The 24693-nt window shown below is 42.9% G+C and overlaps 2 protein-coding genes across 6 annotated transcripts in view; one reads left to right on the top strand and one right to left on the bottom strand.

The window, feature by feature from the left end:
• Positions 1-737: 737 nt before the first annotated feature.
• On the bottom strand, positions 738-13405 carry LOC127461351 (solute carrier family 15 member 4-like). The gene is made up of 5 exons (XM_051769054.1): positions 12771-13405; positions 5381-5676; positions 4405-4573; positions 3944-4021; positions 738-1314 (listed from the first exon to the last, which is right to left on the bottom strand). The coding sequence occupies exons 1-5, from the start codon at positions 13341-13343 to the stop codon at positions 1078-1080; spliced, it is 1353 nt and encodes a 450-aa protein (XP_051625014.1). The 5' UTR covers positions 13344-13405; the 3' UTR covers positions 738-1077.
• Positions 13406-17206: 3801 nt separating this feature from the next.
• The window catches only part of GLT1D1 (glycosyltransferase 1 domain containing 1), a 51382-nt gene continuing 43895 nt past the window's right edge, over positions 17207-24693 (top strand). Inside the window, exon 1 of one of the 5 annotated variants that reach the window (XR_007900046.1) lies at positions 17207-17697. Coding sequence is in view for 2 of the 5 variants with exons in the window: in XM_051769055.1 (XP_051625015.1) it covers positions 17630-17697 (68 nt within the window). In the remaining 3 variants the exon portion in view is untranslated. The remainder of the gene's footprint in view (positions 17698-24693) is intronic. The other 4 variants (XR_007900045.1, XM_051769055.1, XR_007900047.1 and 1 more) reach the window with 4 other exon arrangements.

The following is a 24693-nucleotide window of genomic DNA, read 5'->3' on the forward strand; positions in this document are numbered from 1 at the left end:
TTTGAATTCCCTTATATGTGAGCCTGAGTTCTATTTAAAGAGCTGACATTTAACTGTTTTACATCATCCTCTTTTGCAGTACCGGTGTTCTAAGAAACATGGAATAAGAGAAACACTCCTATTTTAAGTTTAAATGACTTTGCTTAAAGAACTTTCCTTGCCCACACACAAAGTGACCTTGGCCTAATAAGGTAATTATCTCTCTCATTGAAAGAAATCTTAATAGCCACATAAAGTGTCCCTCTCCCTAAAATATGGGGCATCACAAGTGCTGAAATTCATTTATTTAATGCTATAATGCTTTATCAATATGTTCATTTCAGTGATGCTAGTGAAGGCTATGGATTCCACGAAGCATTGCTCAGAGATGTTCAGTTCCACATCAGCAGCACTTAACAACCTTAAATCATCTCAAAAGCAGCTGATTTATGGTTCCAGCAGACTTGCCATCTTTTCCCTTTCAAGCTACAGCTAAGCTATTTTACACTACACTAATTCCCAAACATTAGGGCACATTAAAGGTAGGGCAGAAAAAACCCCAAAGTGGGAGGAAACTCTTGTGCAGCCATAACCTAACTTCATTACTTTAGATAAAGGGAAAGGTAAAATTTCACCTTTTTGATATTTGGAAGTTAGAATGTATGAAGAAACATACTTATTTCTGAACCAATTTGTTTTTCAGGATAAATAAATTCTCAACTTCAAGATCAAGTGTTAATAAATCAGACAACAGGGACTTCCACAATACTGTAAATTTATTTTGAGAGGACTAACAGCCTTGTTCAGGCAACTCACTGATCATGAAGGGAAGGCATTTGGCCAGAAAACAAATAGTTCTCCAATACCAAGTGTACTAGAAAGTAACACTCTATGTGAAAACCTTGACTAACAGGCTGGTTTTGAAGGGTACATGCAAAGTCTACTTCAGGCAGGAAAAATGGTCCAATTTTATTGCAAAGGTTCAAAACAGTTTAGTAAGTTTTTGGATACAATCAAATTGGATTTCATGCAGTTGCATTCCAACTATCCCATGAAAATGAGATCTGAAAACGCTGAACTAAAGATTCACAAAGGTTTTTAAAAAATGCTGTTGCAAGTAGTTGAATAATTCATTATGTATGTAGATCTCAAAACTGTCTCCTTACCTGCAGCAAAGGCAGAACACATGACAAAGAACATTCCAACTGCAATCCTCTTCAGTGAGGATGGGAGCAGGCCATTCCTCTTTAAAATGGGGTCCACCAATTTATCTTTTAAGGGTATTAGGATCAGAATAAGCACTGCATCAAACATGGTCAACCAGGCTGCTGGAAACTTAAAGGGTAGATGGCTCAAGTTAGCAATTCCATACTTAAAGAGTTGATTTTTACTATTATTTTACAAAAAAAAAGAGATTTGTGATTGAACACTTTGATCCAAAACAAAGCACCGTGCACTGACAGACACTGTGAAAAGAAAAATGAGAGTGTGTGAAAGCTGAGGAAAACATTCAGCTATTCAGGTTTTCCTTTAGTCTGGCTGTTCATAAATCTGTGAGCTCAGAAGCACAAGTGACTCCTCACCACAGCAACTCCACCACTATTGTACATTCTCCCTCTCCAGACACACCTCCAGCTGTGCTGAGGTGGGCGTTAGTTTTGGTGCTGTTGTTTTTGTTTTGGGGGGGAGGATGCTCTGAACATCAAGTGTTCAGAGCAAAAAGGTTCTTTTCACAAAAGCAAATAATAGTGCACACAGTTCCAAGGAAAATGAGGACTAAGGAAATTACTGGGCAGATGAAGAAAGTACTCTCAGAAAGCAAAACGCAGAACTCGGAGACGTTTTGCAAAGGATTTTTTATAAGATCTCTAGGTTTCAGAGGGCTCCTATTTTAGATGCTTACTCTGAATTAATTTTTGTTAAAACAAAATTTAACTATCTAAAGTAAGCCTGTATGAAGTCCTTTTGACAGCTGAGATGGCTATTAGCATTATCACAACATCTGAGTGTTTCTGCTTAAATCCTGACATACAAACAAAAAAACCCAAACAAAACCAACCAACCAACCAAACAACCCCAAAAAATATAAAACAAAACAAAAAAAACCCCAACAAAACAAAACAACCAGACTCCCCAAAGGCTACAAACCTCAACCACTGCAAATCCCTCAAAGACCCAAGGCCTCAGCCTCTGACACACTGTGGGCACACAGCTCTCCCTGCAGACAAGAACTCCACTGATTTACAAAGGGAATAACAGTCTAGGGTGGTTATATAAAGACATCCAGCAGTTTGATACATAAGGTTGTGTACATTACTTAGCAATGGTCACATGCTTTGAAAAATGCCCAGTGAATTCTGCTGAGTTAGGCAAATTCTTGCTTATTTTGAAGTTTTGCAAAATTGTAACTGCCAATTTTCCTCCCTCTCCCACTCACCTTTTCCTTTGCTTCAAATATCACACCAGCAGTAACCTGTGTCACAGTTTGTACAGAGACTGATTTGTGTAATTAGAGTCAAGGATGTAGGAATTTTTTGTCATTGCTAAATCTGGTAAGAAAGATGAGAAATACCAAATGCCTCTGGCACTGCTGTATTTCACCCAATCAATCACTTGGGTTTGGGGTTTTTTTTGTTTAAAATGTATGCTTTCCATTTTCTACTCTATCAGGAGCCTGCAGATTAAAGGGCATACACATATTTCACTCTTTTCATATCAAGAGGAAATATGCTTTTCTTAGTATTGGGCAGAGGTGCCTGCAAGAGCTTAAGGAAAACCTGACAAGGTACAATGTAAATGTTATATTACTGCTCCTTCTCCTAATTACCTCAAATCACTACATAAAGGAGATTGCAGGTCAGCATCCTTCAGGTAGACCACATACCACAGAAGACAGCAAAACCAAATTAACTTAGTTGTCTTATGCTGTTAGATCAGAACAAAGTATTTCTAAATAAAGCAACACAACTGATGTGCTGCAGAGAAAGGAGCCAGTCACTCTTAGGGCAGGACAGAAAATCATTCTTTAGATGTATTGAGACATTGTTCCATCATCCTTGCCTCAAATAGTGTTTAAGTAAACACTACAAAGAGGCAACTAACTTTTAAATCCACACTTTTGTTAGAAAAAGTGGTATTTTAATGTCTTTTCAGGAAAACCAGTGAAAGCCATTATTTTTTTAACTAATTTAATTAAACATAATGCTTAATTACAACTTGAAACAATTCAAATGCTCAGTTTGATAACCAAAGCTCCACGTTCATTTCTACACAATAAACATTCAGACTGACAATATTTTTATTTTTAATATTCAGTCTGACAATGGGACTCTGAACTCCTGTGTGCACTTTGTTAGAAGAAAATAATCCACTTCTCTAGTCCATGTTATAAAAAGGCATAATAACATAAAGTAGACCTGTTAATAACTTATATTCATACTTTTTGGTTTTACTTCTCTGTACCATTCCTGCAGGCACATGATGACAGCCTTTCTTGGAAAATATTGATTGAACAACTTCTTATGATTCAAGGTAAAGTGATTATTGATTAAGCAGTATAAAGTAACAAATGTATCCCAGATTCCAAATATTAATGCATCAGTTAAGGAGGGGTATTCCTACTGAGCTTGCAGGAATGCTTCTGTCCTACTTTGGAAACTTAGGGCATAGAGATTTATAAGCTTTCTTCAAAGGTCAGACTTGGTCCACTGAAGGATGAAGACACTCTTAATTAAAGCAGTGAGAGTTACCTGAACACATTCAGAACAGGATGGTGTGGACTCCACACACTTGTTGGTGTAACAAAACCCCTGTAATGTGCCCCATGGTTCTAAATGCCCAGTGGATTTGGCCACCAGTTCCCCTTAGGCACTACCTGACCTTGCTGGAATTTTTGTACAACACTTACCTCATTTGCATTTCAGCTAAAGAAAACATACTTTTTAAGGTGTTTTGCTCTGCTTACCGTGTGGATGGAGTTGGTGTCATTTGGGATCTCAGGAATTTTCAGATGGAGACTTTGCAATACATATGTTGTCTGCATCTAGAATTAAAAAAGATGGGTTGACATTACTTGGAGAAGGAGCGCTGAGAGCGAGGTATTTTTAATAATTAACAATGATTATACCAGAGGTAGAGTGCTAACACAGCAAAGCAAAGAGAATTATTGTTGGAACATTACAAAATTTTTATTTACATTTACAAAATCTGAGTCTTAACTACAGCTTTAATGATTTCATTTTCTTTTTTATTATTAGGTCAAAATATTACTTGAGAGTTTTCTCAAAGAGCCATTTGTCATCTCTCACCTTCAAGGTAAGTTTCACATTTATGAGAGAGCCCTCAGAAAAAGTGTTAGATTAGAAATGATGGTTTTTTTTTTTTTAGACATGTAAAATACAACTGTAACCATTTGGAACTACTCACTTGAAAATACACTGTCCAGTAAGGTATTAAAGCCAGGAAGACAGGGATAATCTTGACAAGAGCTTTTACATCTTCTACTTTATCTTCTCTGAAGGGGCCCCCCCGAGACAGCTTGGCCATCTCAAACAGGCTTTGCTTGCGAGGCTGGTGAAGAACTCCCTGGCCTTCACTTTGGAAAAGAATTGGAAATGTTTAGTTAAACAACAAAAACTGACACGACTGGCAATCCTGTGACACTTCATTATAAACAGCTTATGCATTTCCAGAGTAACTCATGCAAGTTACAGCAACACAACTAGGCTGGAAGGGGTCACAGGAGGTGAAAACATAAGATGAAACCTGTTATGAAGGTTTCCTTACTTCCCATCCTCCTCCTGCCCCAGCCCTAAAAAACTGGCACTCCAATATGCAGAACTTAGAATAACCTGGGATATTTGTGATATTGTTTGTTAATGAATTAATTATGGTAATTGAATTGTTTCTCAGTCTGAGTACCTGAAACCTGACATCTCTTATCAGGGATTCAAGCACCAGTATTCCATGGGCATCTCTTAAGTGTGGAAAAACTCTGGAGGCCCATCAAGCCACTTACAATATTAAATGCAGATGGCAGTGGTTTTCAAATCAGAAGGCACCCATAAACATATCTAACAGAGAAGTTAATTCATGCTTAGAAGCAGCATAGCCAGGTTATGTTACAGTTTCAGAAACTCTGAACTGGCAGGACACTGCACTCAGCTGAAAACAGCAGACTTATCTTGCACCATGGAGATCCAGTGACCTCAAAATGTGCCTCTCTCATCCCAAAACTCCCAGAAAATATCTCCAGGACTCCAACTTTCCAGTTCTAAAAGCAGACCTGCATGTTCTAATGCAGTCTCTGGTGTGACTCACTACCAGCTAGTTTGAACTAACTAGTTCCAGCTCCTGGGTTGATTTGCTGAATTCGGGTGATACAGAAGAGCTCAGCACAAACCTGCTGGTTGAACGTTCCATGTGTGTCTTCTTGGAGCAGCAGGAATATGTGAGGATTTTGAACATGTCTGTGAAAGCACTGCCATCAGGGGGTTTGGTGATGAAGAAACTCTGACCACATAAGAAAACCATGAAGGAAATCCCAATGCAGACTGTTGGGATACTGTATCCAATAACAAAGCTCACGTTCTGTTGGATGTATGCAATGCCTCCCAGAGACAGAATAGCTCCCAAATTAATGCTCCAATAAAACCAATTAAAAAATCTTCTCGTGGCTTCCGGGCCCCGATCTTTGACCTGAGAAAGATTAAAAGCAAGTACTTCAGTTTCTGAAGAAAATGAAGCCTGTTTATTAGAATTCAATCAAGTTCAATGCACTGAAGAGTTCAGGTTTCATTTAGAGTCACACTGGAATGATTTAAGTGTTTTGGGCTTCACATGGTATTTGATGAAATGACACCTCACTGAGCTACACCATTAAGGGAATAACTTTCTAGAAGCCCAGCACAGGGATAAAAAGCGCCAGGTACTCCTGAATGACAGCTTCCCCAGAGAGACCATTCTTAGTTCTACTGCACTGACTCTCATTTGGTCATTTCTCTACACAAAGCTCACTCAGATTAACATCCCATAGTCCACAGAAGCTCAAGTAACTATTTCTTAGTAAACAAAAACTTACCTAAAAATTCATGTATTGCAGTAATTGCAATACACATAACAGTGAACTGTACTCCATTTTCTAAACCTCAAATGAATACTTGGTAATTAAACAACAACTTTAAAGTTTAACCCAGTCCTAAAGCTTATCATCAGCACATAAATGGAGGACTTGTCATTCTGACCTTTAAAAAAACCCAAAACTAAATCTGGGTTGCCTGAGTGTCACAAGGCCCCTGTAAACATTTTTCCCTCTAAGCCAGCACTGTTCATAGTGTTATTTTTCTGCTTGAAGCTCTCAGTGTCAGTAAAGACATGCCTGGTTTATAGAATTATCCTGTACAGTTTTCAGCATCACTCTTTATTACTGCCTACCAAAAGTCACCCCATGTCTTGTAATGGAGTCACAGGAACCCAGCATCACTCCTAAGAGGTGATGTAAGAGAAATTATGCAAGTTAAATTTTGAGACACATTAAAAAGATCGACTAGTCTGCAGAAGAATTCCTAATAGTGTATTTGTCAGTGGTTTATGACTGAAAGGCCATTAACAGTGACTAGCAAGTCAGTGCCATGCACCAGCCTTGCTGAGTCAGTTAACTTTCATCTGCAATTGCAAATTTCTCCTCCTCGTTTGCCAGATCTTTAAAAGATCCATGTTTAGTTTGCAATATGAAAAGCAAGCTGTGTCTTGAAATAAGTTTTTAACATTGTCAGTTGTGATTTACAGCTTCAGGTTTCTCAGTGGTGCACAAACCCATCTGTATCATTTAGTCAAGCCCAACAAAAGAAATATTTAGTCATTTTTTCCTGTGCATAGTTTATACCGTTGTTGGGCACTCAGGTATGTCTGTTACCACGTCAAATACAATCCTGGAGATAAATCCAAGAAATTCTCCCTCTCTAATTTCAACTAGGTACTCATTTCCTAATTCTAATAATCATCACCTGCAGTAGTGTACCAATCCAGGAATTCCCTCCCTCTAATCCCCAAACAGCAGCAGGGTATTAGCAAACAATTACATGGAACACAGTGCTCCAACTTGTCTAAAGCGTTACGATCTGTTTTATGAAGTTTCCATTTCTTCATCATAAAGTCTCGGTTCTCTTATTTCTGCAAAGAAAATGACTTCTCATCCTCCCTCTTACACATGACCTTGCTGACATCTGTACAAAGGAAAGCTGGGACAAGAGAGCAAACTTTGATACAGGTAAGAACAGGGCAAGCCCAGCGTGATGCTTCTATCAAGTTCTATCCCAGCCTCCAACCATTAGCTCCTGAAAAACTTCCAAAACCAAGGATGGCTTCTCTCTATCTCCTTAATAAATGCAGCAGCTCTCCTCTCCATGAACTTGCCTAACCTGCCTCTGAACCCAGGTCAGCTTTTAGAATCCATAATATCCCCTGGCAAAGAGTTCCCCAGCTAATTACCCAGTGGGAAGCACCACCTCCCCTCGCCTGGTTTGAACCTGCCCTGGCCTGGCCTCACTAGTTTTACCCAGTTCCAGGAAACAACAGAACAAAACTGAGCTTTATCCCATTCCTGGCCCATTTCTGCCTCTCTCTCCCCCAGCCATTATTTCCACAAACCACTGTCACATCTTCCTTCTTGCTGCCTTTTCAAGGGTAGAAGCTTTAGTCTGATTCATGATTCCTTGCCTGGAGACTCCTGACCATGTCTGTGTCCCTGAAACTTCCCTCTCCATCATCCTTTCTGAAACAGAGTGACCCAAAAGGAAGGCAGTGCTCAAAGGGCAAACACGCCACAGGCTTACAACGCAAAGAATCCATTTTCTCCTTCCTCATCAAAGTAAATATATGCACTAAAAATCGCATCACAGCCACATCTGAGATGCTTCAAAGATGAAGAACTACGAAGATGTCTTGCCAAAACCAGAAAACACGGTAGAGTTAAAAGGCAGTTCTTTTCAAACATCTCATTGGCTGCCCGAAATATCAACAATATTACATTTACAGCGGATCACTCAAAATTTCCCCTGCTGGCTGCTATACCTGAGCTGTGTGACAGCACAAAACATCTTCATTATACATTTTAATAAGGGACTAAGAAGGAGAAAACCATGTCAGACTTTTATTATTTTACTTTTATCAAGCGCAAGCACTTTCCACAGAACTGCAGGAGTTCTCCTTTCCCCCTTATGTTGCATTATTTTCAATCAGCCAAGTGGAAAGAAAAATCTATCACTCCCTCTGCTCAATTGCATCTGTGCTCAAGCATAGCAGCACCCTCCTCACTCTCCTTGTGATGCCAGCACCTCCAGCTTCATTAGATTCCCAACATCCCACCAGCAACTGCAGCAGGAAAACGATGGACATAAATGGCACACGTACAGTGTGAGTCCTGCATCGAGTCAGTGCTCTGGGCTGAGGGTTCCACATCCCTGCACTGAGAGTCAGAACAGGTACATTTTAAAAGATTTTGGCCCCATTGCAACAAAACAGATTAAAAAAAATAATAAAATCTGGTAAGTGTCCTTTAAATATAGACAATCCAAATGCAGAAGGAAAAGCACAGTGACGTTCTGAGTTTTATAAATGGGATTACGCAGCCCTGGATTTCAAAATAGTAAAGGAATAGTTCTCAAAATCAAAATTTCTAATACAAATCATGTATCAGATTGATTATGGTCAGGTAAGATGTGAATATGACCATGGTTTTCATGATAAAGACTCCTGAGTGCCTGGCAGACTCTGTGATGGGAATTGTGCCACCACCAGGTTATTTACAGCCACTTTCAGCAGAGGACACACCAGCTCTGTAACCCTGCACTGCAGTCCTCTAAACTCATTTAGGATACAAGGTTACCATCTTAGAATGAGAGCAAAACTTCAAATGCAACTCAAACTAAGAATGGGAGGAAGAGTAACTGGATCTTTAGTTACAACCCCCAATGAAAAGTTATGACTGACAGCAAGTTCCACAGCACAGCTGTCCTAAGGTTAATACTTAGATCTCATTGTGACTTGGAAGAAAGATGATCCTTGCTCAATTATCCCTCTCCTGGATTTTTCAACACCAACCTCTTTCTCAGGAGATGATCCAAGCAGTAGCCAAAGCAGCTGGTACAGCTTGAAAACAACAATTATACAGCTCAAATATTAAGATCGTATTAGATTTTTCTGATTATTATGGAAAGAGTCAGGAATCTGAACAGATATCGTTGCTTCTCCATAGTTCCTGTTTTAGATGCTTTGCTTTGTCACAGAGGGATTTTTTGAGCTCTCACAGATCAGTTCCAAAGAACTGGTTACTACAAGGTTTGTTATTTTTGCTGCAGCTCGTGTGTATCTGGTGCCCACCACTCCCCTGGGACATCTGATTTCTGTCATCATCTCAAGTATTTCCTAAACCCCAACATTTCAGAGTTTCAGGATGTGTCTCTCCCTCTTCGCATCATCACAGATTCAAAGCTCTGAGCTCCCATTTGACTCACATGAAAGAACAAAGATCACTCCAAAGTTACTGACAGGAGCAGTTTTCACTTGCTCCTGTGATCAACTGATGACAGTCACAAGTGACAGATGTAACAAAAACCCCCAAACTCATCCCAGTCAACTCTGAGCAACCACACAACAGAGGAAGGATGGAAACACAGAAGCTTGTCCCTGTCTTTAGCCTACAAAAGAAAGCACAATGACAACAGTTCTGTGCAGTCACATTTATAGAATCCTGACTCTCCAATCCATCACTACAGACATCAGTTATTCTTTGAGGTCATCTGGGGAGAGCTCAGTAACTGAGCTACACACCATCACTCAGTTGCTACATCATTTCAAAGTTTCATACTAAAATTTGGCAAGTCCACATTTAAAGTCTGCTTCCTGTCCCATCTGTTGTGTTTCTGGCAGAAACAGAAACAAATTATTACTGGCCACGTGAATGTCACAATTTGTTTTCAAACTGCAGAGCCTTAGATGTCCACAGGCTCCTCAGAAGTTCAACAACAGCAACAAAAAACCCCACTCTTGCAGTTAGTGACCTTCAAATCTTTATATGTGGTTCCCCATCCTCATCTAGAGGCTGGAAAATCTAAGCTCTACAAATAAATAAATAAATAAATATCACTCTAAAGCCAGCTCTATACCAGCAATTTCCAACAGTAACTGTAACAACAATTTTAGCAGAGCTGGAACATTTCTGGCAGTTATGGACTGAGAAATTTATGGACTATAAGACCAATTCAGAAGGAAACTATACTGTGGGTTAGAACTGGTGTCTCTAATCACCATAACCCAGAAAGACATTCATCTATAATTAGAACAATGATTATGGCTGATACTAGATCAGTAGTCTGCTGCTAATTCTGCCTTCAATGTTGAAGCTAAATCAGCTTTCACAATAATGGCAAACAGTCATATTGTTTCCTAACTACAGAAAGTCACAAACTGCTACACAGAACAGGAAGTGACAGCAAAACACTTAAAAGGGGAACTGGAAAGTGCCAGGTTGTACGTATCATATGATTAGAAACATTATTCTGAGAACCATAGGTCAGATTTAGACCAGTGTGATGGATCCATCTGCAACTTCTAGAAAAACAGCTCATTTACAAACACAGTTAAGCAAAGCTGGTCTATATCTACTTTGCAGTAACTCTTCTTGCTGAGCTGACTGGCAAAAGTTACTCCATACTGACTCTACTCAGACAATTTTAGAGCACTTCTAAAGGCATCCATTTAACAGAAATTAAGAAACATCTTTCAGCTTTAGAGAAAAATAAGTACTGGAATGCAGTTTCCAGTGTTCCACAAAGTGATTCTTCTCACTGTATTAGAGCTCTCCACCCAAATTCTGTACGTACACCAAAGCTGAAAATCTCACATGGCAATTTGAAGAGATCTGCAATGCAATGTAATTAACAGTATCTGAAAAGTGGTTGAGTCAGCTGAAGTATCTGTATAGTATATACAACTATATGCTACTCATACTTCCTTTTGTTTGGTATTTAAGGGGAAAAGGACAAATCTTATCACATCCAGCCAAAACATGTTTGGATTGCACTCTGGCCTCCCAAGAATGTGGCTCTGGGAGACAGGCTTTATTCTCAGCAATATATGTGCATCTCATCAGCAGTTTGCTACCTTCCTATGCAGGGAGAAGGCACCCAAGAGGGCCCCAAACTGCATAAGGTAAGTGGTGTGCTGTAATTTATTTAACAATAGATAAGCCAGAAAAAGAGAGAAGGGGAAAAATTCAGTCCTCGGCAGAGCTCTGCTGATTATTATGGACCAGAAAGGAGTATTTCTTTTGCTTCACCCTACATAAATCACTGTGAATTATCAGCATACCTAACCAAAACTGCTTTCCTTGAAATCCTGGGGGAAAAGCCTTTACAAAATCCAGCTACAACAGCTACACTTCCACTGGCAATGGCTCTTCTTTTGCTCCCTTCCTGCCGTTATTTCTCTCTTACATTTAACGTTCATGAAACATTTTGGGAATAAGCAGTCAGTTTTGAAAAACACCTTACAAGATAAAGTCATATTAAAGCTATTTCACTTGATGGGCTCAGGCTGGCTCAAACAGAACCAATGCACTGGGGACACACAATCCTAGGCTATAATAATGTTTTACATTTATATACTGCCTTTCACCCAGAACTCCCAAATTTGGAATACACGAAATGCCAAAGAATAAAAAATGACTGCACAACAGAGAACAGAGGAATGTTTGGCAAAGATGCTGTGGTAGATCCTCCCTCTTACAAAGAATTTCATGGCATTTCTGACACCTGCTCTAACCAGAACTCAGTGGGCCAGTAAACAGAAGTGCAACTGGATTTTCCTTGCTTTGCCACCAAGAAGGGTTTGGTTAAAAAAGCTGCTCAGTATCTGAGCATCTGAAATTCTCAGTTTGTAAAGCAGAAATTATATTTTAACATCCACAGTCAGCATAGTACCTTAGCATAAGGCTGTAAAAAAGGGACATGCACCAGAGCATTCCAGTTGCTACTGAACTCTAAGGTGCCTCTCTGATGTTTTCCGTAGGGCCACTGGGCTCTGCAGTGATGATCCAATGAATGATATCACTGAGGTGGATCCGGGGAAGGTCATTTGACAGGACATGTCCTCATGAGAACAGCCCAGGTGAAATGTCTACCACACTGAGAGTACCTTCCCACCCATCATGTGGTGCAGCATTAGCCTGCACAAAAACATCGCTCAAGGGCAATGCAGTGCACAGAGAACACCTAAAGCATAAAAAACTGTTTGTTCTCTGGCCTTCATGGATCACAGGATGATAAAGGCCTCTGACACTGCCCTAGAAGGCCCATGTCATCCTTGTCAAAGCTAAAATGCGTATCCTGATGAGCTCTGAGGTCAAATTCAGTGGGTACAAACTCCACAATGAAGGATAATTAACAATCCACTTAATGGCCATTAAATATTCAACCCAACTCCTCAAGATGGTGATGGCTTAGCCAGTTCAGGGACCACAGGTAAGGCAGGGTTACCAAAGGCCATAAGGGATCAGGCACCACACAGACACCAAAACTATACCAAACAGGGCACAACTTCACGACCTGCACTTACACAGGGAACAGAGCTGGATGATCTGATCCCCTCCAAGGCTAAACACCTAGAGAGAGGCGAACCAGCAGGCACTGCCCACCCCACCAAGGCAGGCAAAGCCCCTCAGCACCACTGACAGCCACCCCTGGTCCAGACCAGCGCCCACAAGCGGCTCCAGCAGCTGCCAAACAATACCCGACCTGGTCCGCCCCGAACGGGGTGATGTTGGCCTTGACCGAGCCGACGCCCAGCCCCACGAGGACCAGTCCCACGAAGGTGGCGGTGGCGCAGTAGCGGGTGGCTCCCGCCTGGGAGCAGGGCGCCGGGGTGGCGTTGGCCGCCGGCGAGGAGCAGTTCTCCACGGGGAACAGCGGGATGTCCCCGCAGAGGCCCTGGCGGGTGTGCGGCGCGGCGATGACGGGGAAGGCCAGCATGCCCAGCAGGTACAGCGCCATGCTCAGCAGGATGGTGCCGAACTTGCCCAGCAGCGCGTCCGCCAGCCAGCCCCCGAACGGCGACACCAGGTAGGTGATGCCCATGAAGAGCAGCAGCGCCTGGCTGGCCTGGGCGCCCTCCCAGCCGTAGGGCGGCCCGTTCAGGAACAGCACCAGGTTGGAGGTGACGCCGTAGAAGGCCACCCGCTCCAGCAGCTCGGCCAGCAGCACGGCGGCGCAGGCCAGCCGCCGGCCCTGGAACGCGCTGGCCGCCGCCGCCCGCCCGCGCTCCCCGCTGCTCAACAAGGGGCTGCGCTCGCTCGGCTCGGGCTCGTCCATGGCGGCCCCGCGTCCCCGCGGCCCTGCCCTGAGGGAGCCGCACCGGCCCCGCCGGCCCCGCCCCCCCGCCCAGCGGCGCCGCGCCATTGGCTGAGGGCGCTGTCACTCTCGGCCGGCGGGGCCGTCACGCGGGCGGCGGGGCCGGGGCGGGACATGGCGGGGGCGGAAGCGGCGGGGCGGGACCGGCCGTGAGGGGAGCGCGGGGCGGGCGGGGCGCGGGTGTCCCCTCAGCCCCAGGACGAGGGCTGCTGAGTGCGGAGCTTCGCCGGGAGAGGGAGGAAGGCAGGGAAGGAAGGAGGAAGGTTCTCTCTCCGCTGATGTTCCCCCGCCTCTTTGACTCAGATGCTGCAGCAGAGAAATGGAGTTTCACCGAAGCGCACAACAGCTCGGGTTGGAAGGGACATCGGGACATCATCCAGTCCTACCCCACTGCCAGGGCCGGGGCACCTGGAGCAGGTGACACAGGAACGTGTCCAGGTGGGTTTTGAAGGTCTCCAGAGAGGGAGACTCCACGACCTCCCTGGGCAGCTGTTCTGGTGCTCTGCCACCTCCACGGAAAGTTCTTCCTCATGTTGAGTGAAACTTCTTGAGTTTTAGTTCATGGCCATTGCCCTTCGTCCTATCGCTGGACACCACTGAAGAATCTGGCACCATCATCCTCTTGCCACCCACCTTTGAGATATTTCTGTGTGTTCATGAGATCCCTTCTCAGTCTTCTCTAGATCAAACAGGCCCAGCTTCCACAGTCTCTCTTCATTACAGAGATGCCCCAGACCCCTCACCATCTTTGTGGCCTCCACTGGACCCTCTCCAGCAGCTCCTTGTCTTCCTCGTACTGAGGAGCCCAGAACTGGACACGGCTGTCCAGACGGGCCTCAGCAGGGCCGAGCAGAGGGGTTGTGGTTTTTATAGCTATTTAATGTATTGGTTCAGGATTCACCGGCAAGGAGGCCTTTCTGCAACAAAATGGGATAAATGTGCGTTGTGATTTATTTGTCTGTGTTCTGCAGCCCCTGTTGAAGGTGTGGGCATGGCTCAGTGCCCGGGGTGTGCCCAGGGACTCACCATGGATGGGGAGCAGCAGCTGGTCCCTGAGCTGTGTTTGGGGTGTAAAGGCAGGATTACCTGAGCAGTGCCTGCAGGAATTATATAAGTACACACAGAGAAAGAACACTCTGACCTGAATGGAATGAAATGTGTGATTAAAATGAGAAAACAAATTAGTGGTTGCAAGATCAGAACCCTAAGAGGTGCTGTAGTTCCACCATCACGTGTGTTGAGGTAAACATCATGAAAGTATGAAGTTGTCTTGAGCAGCAGATCTTAAAGTCATATTTTTGGCTGAAACAAAGTGGGGAAGATACTCCTGGTTCTGTGTTTTCAGTTAAAAAGGTAAATTGATTGACATCATTTAGTTACACCAAACATCTAGGTATGACTTAAAATTTTTGGAGCAGCGTTGGTAATTGAGCAAGCCATGCTTGTAAAAGTAAATGTATTCATTTAATAATGGGCCTTTGTAAATAACATGTGCCATAAAAATGACTCGTTAAATATATTTGCTCTCTTAACTAGTTAGCAAATTTTACGACAAAGGACAATGAGGAAAAGGCAACCAGCTGTACAGAGATCTCTTTGTGAACTCCTGCAATATGACTGATTCTGTAATTTAAAAAATTACATTTCAGCTTTTCCCAGCTTAATACAGTATGTCATATCAGTTGTGATTACATATTTTTGAGGCGTTTATTGAGACACAAAGTAATTAAGCACACTTTGTGTTATTGTGTTTTAATACATGCAGATATCACATTCTAGGCCCTTCATAATTTACTTTGGTGAGTGAGGTGAGATTTTTATATTGACCTATCCAACACCTCACAATGCTGAACAGCATTTGAAATGTACATTAGAAAATGCTATTTAAATCTTCAGGTATCAAAACAAAGGTACACTCACTAAAATTCAGAAGTTACTGTTAGAACTCAGCCACTCTCTCCAGCAGATCAGGAAGGTGGTTTTAATTTTCCTCCAAACAACACTCAGCTACAGTATGTTTAAAACTCGATTGTGATCCATCCTTGATCCTTTCTTAAAATACAGTGAATGCACCCATGTTTTCAGAGACACAACACTAAATGCTGCAAAGACTTCTAGAGTGTTATTTTTTTCAGTCAAGACCTATATAGCATAAAATCCAGAGTTATCATAAATAGTAATAAAATGTTAAGATCTCTTTGAATGTTTCCTTTATTTCCTCTTTATTTCTCGGACGACTGGTTAAGTTTCCTCATTTCTCATGGAGCAGGCCTTGTCTTACTTTGATGTTTGCATTTTTGTCTTCTTTGTGTTGCACACTAAATGTGCTGGATGGCTTTTGTCTGGGGTTGGAGCCACGGTGGTGCAAAGTTACAACGACCAGGCTGTTTGTCATGAGGTATCTCATGCAGATACCAGAACTGCAGCTTCCTTTTAACCCAAAACATGTCTGCATTTTGGATCACAGAGGCTGTTTTAGGCACAGGGTGAAGTTGGCACACACATCCAGAGCCAGCCCTTCTCCGTGTGGTGCAGCTGGGTGACCCGTGCTGTGTGAGGGTGCTGAGTGCTCTCAAAAGCCCAAATGTGCTTCACATGGGCCACTTCAAGGCCAGAATCCTGGCCCTCTACGTTTCAACAGGGCTGGAATTTCATGCCAGAAACACTTCCTGAAATGATGATGAAACTACCTTGGTTCTGCCTACCCTTAGATTAGCATTTATGCTGTTTTTAGCATTTATGCAAGGTTTGTTGCTCTTCTAAGTTGTAGCCATATTTTTTAGTTGGGATGGGGTTTTAAATGGTCTGAACAATGTTGTGCTGGATTATTTCTTTGTTAACTTAGTGAGGTGCAGACAGTTGAACACGGCTCTGCAGCATGAAGACCCATGAGCAAAACATGAGCCTGCCTACCAAAATGCTTACAATTTGCCAGAACATGCTCCAGTATGTGTCTTTACCACTTCTAAACCCTCAATTCCAGAATACCTGTCATCCTCAGAGATCCACACAAGTTATTTGAAGAAGTAGTGTTTCAAAAATTATTAAATTTAAGAGCCTTTCTCTGTATGTAGCATATTTTTCTCCCTCTACCCGAGGGAAAAGGAAGATTTGAAGAATAATTTAGGCTGCAATAACCAGGCACTGCAGTCTGCAGACCACCTTTCTCTGTCTTCTTCAGCCCTTGGGGAAACATAAGTATAAGTAGCCCTGTGATGAATTACATCAGACCAGGTTATAAGCAAAGAAGTGAGTTTTCTGTTCAACCAAGCCTGCCCCACTTCTTGTCTTTCTCACGGCCACAAATGTCCTGGATGCATTCTCACTGTTTTTACAAGATGTTGAATCAGGTTCAAGGCCATGGATATCTTCCATCAGCCACCTGTCTCCTGTCAATCTCCAACAGACTCCCTACACTGGCCTCTCAATCTTCCTGCCCGCTGCCCCACCCATCCGTGCTCTGTGTATCTGATTATGATTGGGGTGAACCCCTTTTATCCTGAAGACTGGCTTCATAGTTTGGGATACACTTTTCTTGGTCCCGAGGTCACGTTCTTTTCCTCTTCCCTGTTTTGTTGTACCTTTGGATTCTGCCTGTTGTTGACCAGGCTGTTCCCAAATCTTCGTTTGCGAAGCCTAGCCATGATGCTGCTGCTGCTGTGCAGGCTGTGGTTCCTCACCAGACCTTTCCCCTGGTCCCTGTGGCTCTCTTTCATCACTTGGCTTTCCTGATGTTTGGAGTGGTCTTTGACCACCCCGTTGCCTTGTTCCTTGGACTAGCACACTCCTCTGGCTTTTCTGGTTGTCGGCGCCTTATCCACACTTAGTTTTTTCTAACCGTGAGTACGAAGCATCTCTTGGGAGGCTCATGGCGACACGAGGAACAGCTTCAGGAGGCAGTGTTTTGGTACCAACCTCCCCTGATGCTCTCCTGCGGGGATCTTTATGGTTTCCCTGAGGCCACGATGGGAGCACGTCATCATGAAAACACACAGCGCTATTCACAGGTGCGGGAGGGCCTCCAAACCTGGCACAAGCCCTGGGGCTTGGCTCGGTAGCCAAGTGTCCTCTGCCCAGGAACACCTGGCGAGGCGCAGCCGGGCCGGCTCAGCCCCGCGGGCGGGTCAGCGCAGGGCTCGGCCCCGTGCCCGCTCATCCCCGCTCATCCCCGCTCATCCCCCGCTCCCCGCGCTGTTTCCGGGAGCCGCGGGCAGGTGAGGAGGCGGCGGCGGAGCGAGGGGGCCGCTATGAGGCTGCTGCTGCTCGCGTGTCTGCGGGCTCAGACCGGCAACGCCACCACCGCCGCCAGGATACAGTAAGTGCGATGCGGAGCAGGGGATGCGCTGCCCGCTGCCTGCCCGCGGGGACCCGCACCCGCCGCTGCCCCTCCGCAGCCTCCCCGGCGGGCAGAGGGGGCCCCGCGGGGCCGCTGCGGGGCCGGGGGGCTGCGGGGCCCGCCCGCCATGCGCTGCCCGCGCCGGCGCACGGAGGCGGCTCTGCGGAGCGGGGTGTGCGGGGGGCGGCGGCCGAGCGGGGCCTCACACACGGCCGGGCCCGCCCCCGCCGCGGGGCTGTTATCACCGTGTCCCCTGTGCCACTGGGAGCGGGGCTGTGTTATCACCGTGTCCTCTGTGCCACCGGGAGCGGGGCTGTGTTAGCACCGTGTCCCCTGTGCCACCGGGAGCGGGGCTGTGTTAGCACCGTGTCCCCTGTGCCATGGGGAGCGGGGCTGTGTTAGCACCGTGTCCCCTGTGCCATGGAGAGCGGGGCTGTGTTAGCACCGTGTCCCCCGTGCCGCTGGGAGCGGTGCTGTGTTATCACCGTGTCCCCTGTGCCACTGGGAGCGGGGCTGTGTTATCACCGCGGAGCCGAGGGGTTCCCGCAAACCCCGTGAATAAGCCGCTCCGCTCGGGGCCGGTTGCTGGCGGAGGGGTTGCGGCACTCGCGGTGTCACCCGGGTCCCCTCGCCGGCCGCCCCTCGCAGCCCCCGTCCAGCCCGTGTCGGTCAGTGGGTTTCCCGAGGATGCCCGCACTGGGAAATGCTCGGGATGAGATGAGATGAGATGAGATGAGATGAGATGAGATGAGATGAGATGAGATGAGACAGTGCGAAGGGCAGCGGGGAGCTCGGCAATGAGTGTCTGTACAGGAGCCATCCCGGAGCAGCATCTGTGCAGGAGCCGCTCCTGTTGCTGCCCTGGCAATCCTGGGGATTCGACACGCGGCTGTCGGGGGGAGACGGACACGGGGCTGCAGCGCTGTGACAGAGCCCCATGGATATCCTTAATGCCCCCATTTAACTCCTTCTGTGACGTGGGAAAAGGATGTGGCTGACAGCGTTGCTATGCGTGTGAGCTTTATTAAAAAAAAAAAAAAAAAGTCGCCTTAAAAAGAAATAAATTTCCCAATGGTTTTGACCTCTTGAGGCCTGAGATAAGGATTTGGTTGCATCTTATCTAAAACTCATCTGCAGTTTAGTTGTTTTGCTTAGCATGAATCCCTTGGGATAGCCTTCTGCTATTGCTAGTTTTCCCTGACCTTGATCCGTGTATTGTCACATGTGGAATGTTATGCGTAGGAATAGTCCTCTGACATTAAGTTTTCACACTGGTTGTGTCACCCCAAGTTCGGTCTTGGATTTGTGCAGGATTGTATAAGGTAGTGGTAGAACAGACCTGCCTCCTGCCAGTCACTCAGATGTTGAAGATATAAGAAAATGGAGCATAAAGACCAGAGAAAGCTGAAGTTTTTGGTATTTTAAAACAATAATTGTTAATAAAATGTTGAGATTAAACAAAATTCATTCTTATGTTTATAACACACATTTTTATACCTGTATGTGTCAGCACAGTTCCTGTGTGGTGGTTTCTGTGGTATTCTCATTTCCTTTGCTCTCACTGGATAATGCAAAACTAGTTATTCTTTAGGATGCCAGTGCTCATTCTTCCTCAATAAGATTATTTATTCTACCTTTACAAATTAAATATTCACTTACCCACTTCTTCCAATTCAATTTTGAAGAAAGTCAGACAAACATTTAGACTGTGGAGCCATTCAGAGCTAATCTAGTGGAAAGCAGGTTTTGCATTATTTCTGGTTAAAATAAGTCTGAATAAAGCAGACAAACAAACATCCACCAAACTGTCTTTTAATTACACTGAGATTAATTGTGAATATGTGAGCATCCTGTGTCAAGGTACAGTGGCTTGGCAAGGTGCCTTTAGGTGAGTCATGGCAAACAGCAATTTTGGTAGCCTTCTCCAGCTGTGACTTGTGATGGTGACCTAAAAGAATGTGTTTTAGTAGGAAAGGGTATAGATTTGGTGAGCTACAGCAGCTCTGCTGACAGATGGTTTAACATATTACTATGCTAATGCAGTCATTTGCAGCTGTATGGACACATCTGCAGTGACCTGTGTAGGGTACATCGATTGTTGATCCTGTTGCTTCCCAGGAGTACCTTACACAAAGTGTAGGAATACCTTACACAAAGTGGATGCTGCTTTCTCATGCGCAGAGACCTTGAAGTGGGAAGAAAATGAGTGAAAGATTAATTTAATTCATGTTCACGATAAAGCTGGATAAAGGATTCTAACAGAAATAGTGCTTGAGAGTGAGTAATGTCATGTTCAGTTCCTATCATAACCTACCATAACTGTTATTTATAGTAATAATATAAATGAGCCTGTTCAGGGGAAAAAAAAAACCTCTGATCAGGGGAAAAAATGGAGTATTAGCTATCAATTAAGTCCATCATCCTCACTAAAAGGCTAGTCAGGTGACAGCTATCTCTAAAACCATCCTGTGCAGATACTTCCATTTAGTATTGGTTTTCTTAAGACTTCATGCCATTATAAAATGAATAAATCTACATGTATGGCCAAAGGCTTGGGCATGACACTTCTCACACTAATCTGCCACACCCGAGGTTGTGGCCACGTGGTAAACTTTGTAATACATATGTTAATGCACATAAAATGCATGTGTACCCAGTAAACATTTGGCCTCAGTTGTATCTGCATACGTGCTTATGAATTTATTTGTTCATTCTTTTTTGTCATATTGGACCATGGTAACTTTTGTTTAAGTGTAAACAAAGTGACATTGTCTCCGGGTTGGACACTTGCCAGCATAGATTAATTTTATGGCTTAATAACACTGCATATCCTATGTTTGTGATATTACAGCTGTTCCCATAACTGCTTCATCTTTTCATAAATAAGATACTCATTTCCTGAGTCTCAAGTAACTGGTGATAAAGGTACCAGAATTCTAATTTGGCTAGAAATCAACTTGCTAAAACAAGTGGTATAATGTATGTGCTGTGGGCCTTATTCGTATTACTGTGGTATCATCTTTAATCACCTTTAAAAATACGAGCAATGAGTAGAAGATACACCACCAAGTAAAAGTCTTTGCATAGGCTGCCATTCTTCAGCCTTAGAAAAGAGATCAAAGAGGGTGTCAGGAAAGAAAAGAAATTAATCTTCTCTTCCCCTTGAAATGTTCTGTTCTTCTTTTATTACTTAGTAAGGAGGAATAGATATCTTGAATTAATTGGTTAATTAGAAAGATTTAGATGAAGTATTTTGTCAATATGTAAATATCCTTTGGAGAGGGAGAACTTGTGGTTCTCATTAAATGGCCAGTTGAGATAGCCATTCTCTAAATCTTCAGGTAATCAACTGCAAGGGAATTAAACACACAAATTCAATGCTGCTTATCATTCCTCTTTACAATTGTTTTTTTAGCTTAGACATTTACTGGAGTAATTCTGAGCCCAAATGTTTCTTCCATTCAGTCCTACCCTGTCTGGCACCGTTCCAATCCTACAGGAGAGCACTGGTACAGCAGGGGATCCTCTTCTCTTCATGGCAGGTCAGAAGGGCTCTTTTTCCTCCCTGGTTGATGCAGGTGTTGGGAGATTCCTGGTGCTCTTTGTGTGGCCATTCCCAGAGCAGGATGCTGCTCATCCTCCACCTTTGGGACTGAGATGCAATCGTTTACATGGCCTACATTGTTGCTGCTTCCCAAAATTGTTTGCATGGCAGGACCTACTCATAAGACAGGACTAAACTTTGCAGAGTTATTTTGTCATTCCAAAGCTCCGTTACTTCAGAACACAGAGACAGAAGGATTTGCTCCCCATCTTCCCTCACTTTTTTACTTTCTGATCTAACTCACAGTGAATTTTATTCATACTCCATTCATGCCAACATGATTTGTCTATGCTGTTTAAAGGAGAAGCTTGAGAGAGAAATAAAATTAAGAACACGTTGCTTTAACAAGTATGAAAAGAAAAATTACAAAGAAAACAGAGAAGATCATGCAGGGTTTCAACTCCTGTAATTTGACCAGCTTCAGTGGGAATTGTGAGTCCTCAGGTCTGGCTGAGTTTCAGAAGAGGCAGTGGAATGGCTCTGCTCACTTAATAAGCTTTGAATTGGGCCATATACATTTAACAGTAGTTGATACACAGCTGCTTTACAGAACAGACAGCCAAGGGAAAGAGATAATTAATATTTTTGAATGAAGCCTATTTTGTGCCATTCAAGAAGTGTCAGTGTGTCTACCTACCAGGAACTTTTTGGAAATCAAACATTCTTTTCTGCAAGTAACTCCATTGAAACATCAGTGGAAATTTAGAATGTAAATGTTTCTAAAAGGAAGACATCACAGAAAATATAGCAAGTTTCACAACCATAATATTTTAAAAGTAATCATACTTTTAACTTGCTGTGCTTTAACCTCAACCAAGATGTGTTTGGAGCTATAGAACTGTTTCCTTATGTGAAAACCTGTTGAAGGAGGGAAGACTGCTGGCTAGGAAAAGTGAGAAGTAGTGATCAATACTGTAGGAAATAAAAAATGAAACAGTGTAAAACACCATTTGGTATTTCATAGTTGTGTTAGAGAAAAATGTTTTTCTATAGAAATCTTAAATGAAGTGAAAACATGTCTGAAAATGGTTGTACCTTTGTAGCAATCTCTCTCTGCATACAGATCTGGAGAAGACACAAATTTCACTTATAAGCTTCATGATTTCCAAAGAGTTTAAAAAATACAACAACAACAACAACAAAATTATTTCCTGAATACTAAAATAAGTGGGACTGGAAAATATTTTGTCCAATATTCAGATGTGTATAAATATCACAGTGTAAGCAGTGGCCAATATAATGGACTTTGATAAATGATCTTTCACACTTACTGAATGCCTAAAGTTTTCCCTGAGAGTTTCTTCCTACAAAAACACCCAAAAGCTGGAATCTGACAGCCCAAATCCATTTTAGAAATATTATTCTCCCCAGGTCATGGCATTGGATTCCATGAGATTTTCAGCAGAAGGGAAAAATATGGCAAAGCAAGACAAATTCTGGATCCAAGCAATAATCACTGTTTGTTAAGACACTTACTTGGAAATTTATCTACTGCATAAAAAATTGTGATAGAAAATGTAGCCTTGTGATTTAGCATTTCCAGTGCTGTCTTTGATTCCCAGACAGCAGGAGATGTGTTCATTTTTATTTTTCATTCAGAAAGTTTATGGAGTGGCAAAATAATGTGAATACACAGTTGCCAGGAGGAGAGAAGATATGGGTAATGTATCTCTTCTGTCTTGGCTTCATTCAGGGACATCTGTGACTTCATAGACAGATCAGTCTTCAAAAAAAAAATCTCCTGCAATAACTGTGCAGCACCCTCTTATCATGTTCCTTGATAAGAGCATGTGTGTGAAAACCATAATCTGCTTTTTTGGTTGTAAAGATGAAAAGTAGTTTAGAAAATATGAAAATATGGCTAAATTTCGGTACTTAAATAGTAGCCAATAACTCTGCTTCTACACATATATATTTCCATATATGCATAATTTGAAGCTTGTGACTAATGATACTGAGCTCAATGGAATCTTTATGGGATTAAGGCCTCTTTAAATCTGGGAGTTTGAATTATTCTGGGAATAATCTGGTAATTTTTCCTTCATAAGATGTATGCAAATTCTTTACGTGCTCCTGAGTAGAATAAAAATGTGTAAAAAAAAAAAAAAAGAAAGTGAAGTAATAGAGGTAATCCACAATTTCTGAGCCTTGGAACATTCAAGGGACTCCCTCTCTATTTACTGCAGAAACAACTGTTATTCCACTGTGAGATTTGAAGCTGTGGAAATTGTAGAGGAAAAGTATTCATTCCTAATATATTTAAAAAAAAAAACAAAAAAACAACAAAAAGACACTTTCAATTGAAAATCCTAGCTGAGTTTCTTCATTCCTGATGTCCTGAGGGAGTTATTTTCAAATTAATTGTAATATGCAAACATATTGCTTGTACATGATAGTGATTTATGGTAATTGCAATACTGATGGGAAAAAATCCTTTTAGACTGGTTAATGAGCACCTGTGAAATTATGGAATGCACACACGAGCATCCCGAGTATTTGCCCGAGAGATTTTCTTTCCACAGCTGTGAGATTTGGGCATCATTATTTAGATATAAATTGAGAGCCTCTTTCCAAAGGGAAGCAGGTACTCGGAGCCAGTTCGTGGGACAGCTGATGGAAATAATTGCTCGACAGTGTAAATAAGGAGTTTACAATCTGGCTGCATTTTATTATTTATTAGTACTTATTAGAATTTATTGGTCTCGCTTCAAACAGCCAAGTTAAAAGTAAAAGGAGTTTCTTTTTTAGGATAAGGAAGAAATACAGCACCATATGTTGTGCCAGTGGAGCTCTGTCTGATGTAGTGCTAATACATTCCTTCCAAGGCCTCAAGACATTTTACGGCATTTTTAGCACCAATTTCTGCAGTAATGACTAACTTGTGCAGGACAGAAAATTACATTCCTTGGGAGGATATGAAATAATCAGGAAAGGAAAGAACTCCATTATCCAGGAAGCCATTGAGTTTGCAGGATTTTAATGCCAGAACGATAAATACACGACGAGAAATAAATCAACTGGAATAATATGTGATGGGCAGAAAACATTCTTGTGGTCTTTTTATAATGTAGAAAGTGGAAACACTGCATGTCAGGAGAGGCAGTGTGCTAGTTTCTATCAAAACATGGATTTTCTCCTGTATGTTTTTTGGCTGATGTCCTTGGAAACATTGATAACTGATTGTGGTTTCAGTGGGAGGAATAAAGCTGTCTGTAATCAATCAGGTTCTTGTCTTTGGCAGTCTTTGAATCAACGTTTTACTATGAAGAACCATTGTATATAAAGATGAATGTGTAAGCTGACACTGAGGGGGTTTTGTTGTTGGTTTGGATTGGTTTTTTTTTTTTTTCTTTTTAGCAACTGAGATTTTT

This window comes from Manacus candei, unplaced genomic scaffold (assembly GCF_025592945.1).
Source record: "Manacus candei isolate 608988 ecotype Guabito, Panama unplaced genomic scaffold, ASM2559294v1 h1tg000103l, whole genome shotgun sequence".
Lineage (NCBI taxonomy): Eukaryota > Metazoa > Chordata > Aves > Passeriformes > Pipridae > Manacus > Manacus candei.

What these genes read in the sequence shown, in the direction of transcription:
- LOC127461351 (XM_051769054.1), bottom strand. Translation starts at nt 13,343, where the DNA reads ATGGACGAGCCCGAGCCGAGCGAGCGCAGCCCCTTGTTGAGCAGCGGG. An exon ending in CCCCGTTCGGGGCGGACCAG is followed by an intron (nt 5,677 to 12,770) that starts GTCGGGTATTGT and finishes AATCTTTCTCAG; the next exon opens with GTCAAAGATCGGGGCCCGGA. An exon ending in ACTGGACAGTGTATTTTCAA is followed by an intron (nt 4,022 to 4,404) that starts GTGAGTAGTTCC and finishes TTTTAATTCTAG; the next exon opens with ATGCAGACAACATATGTATT.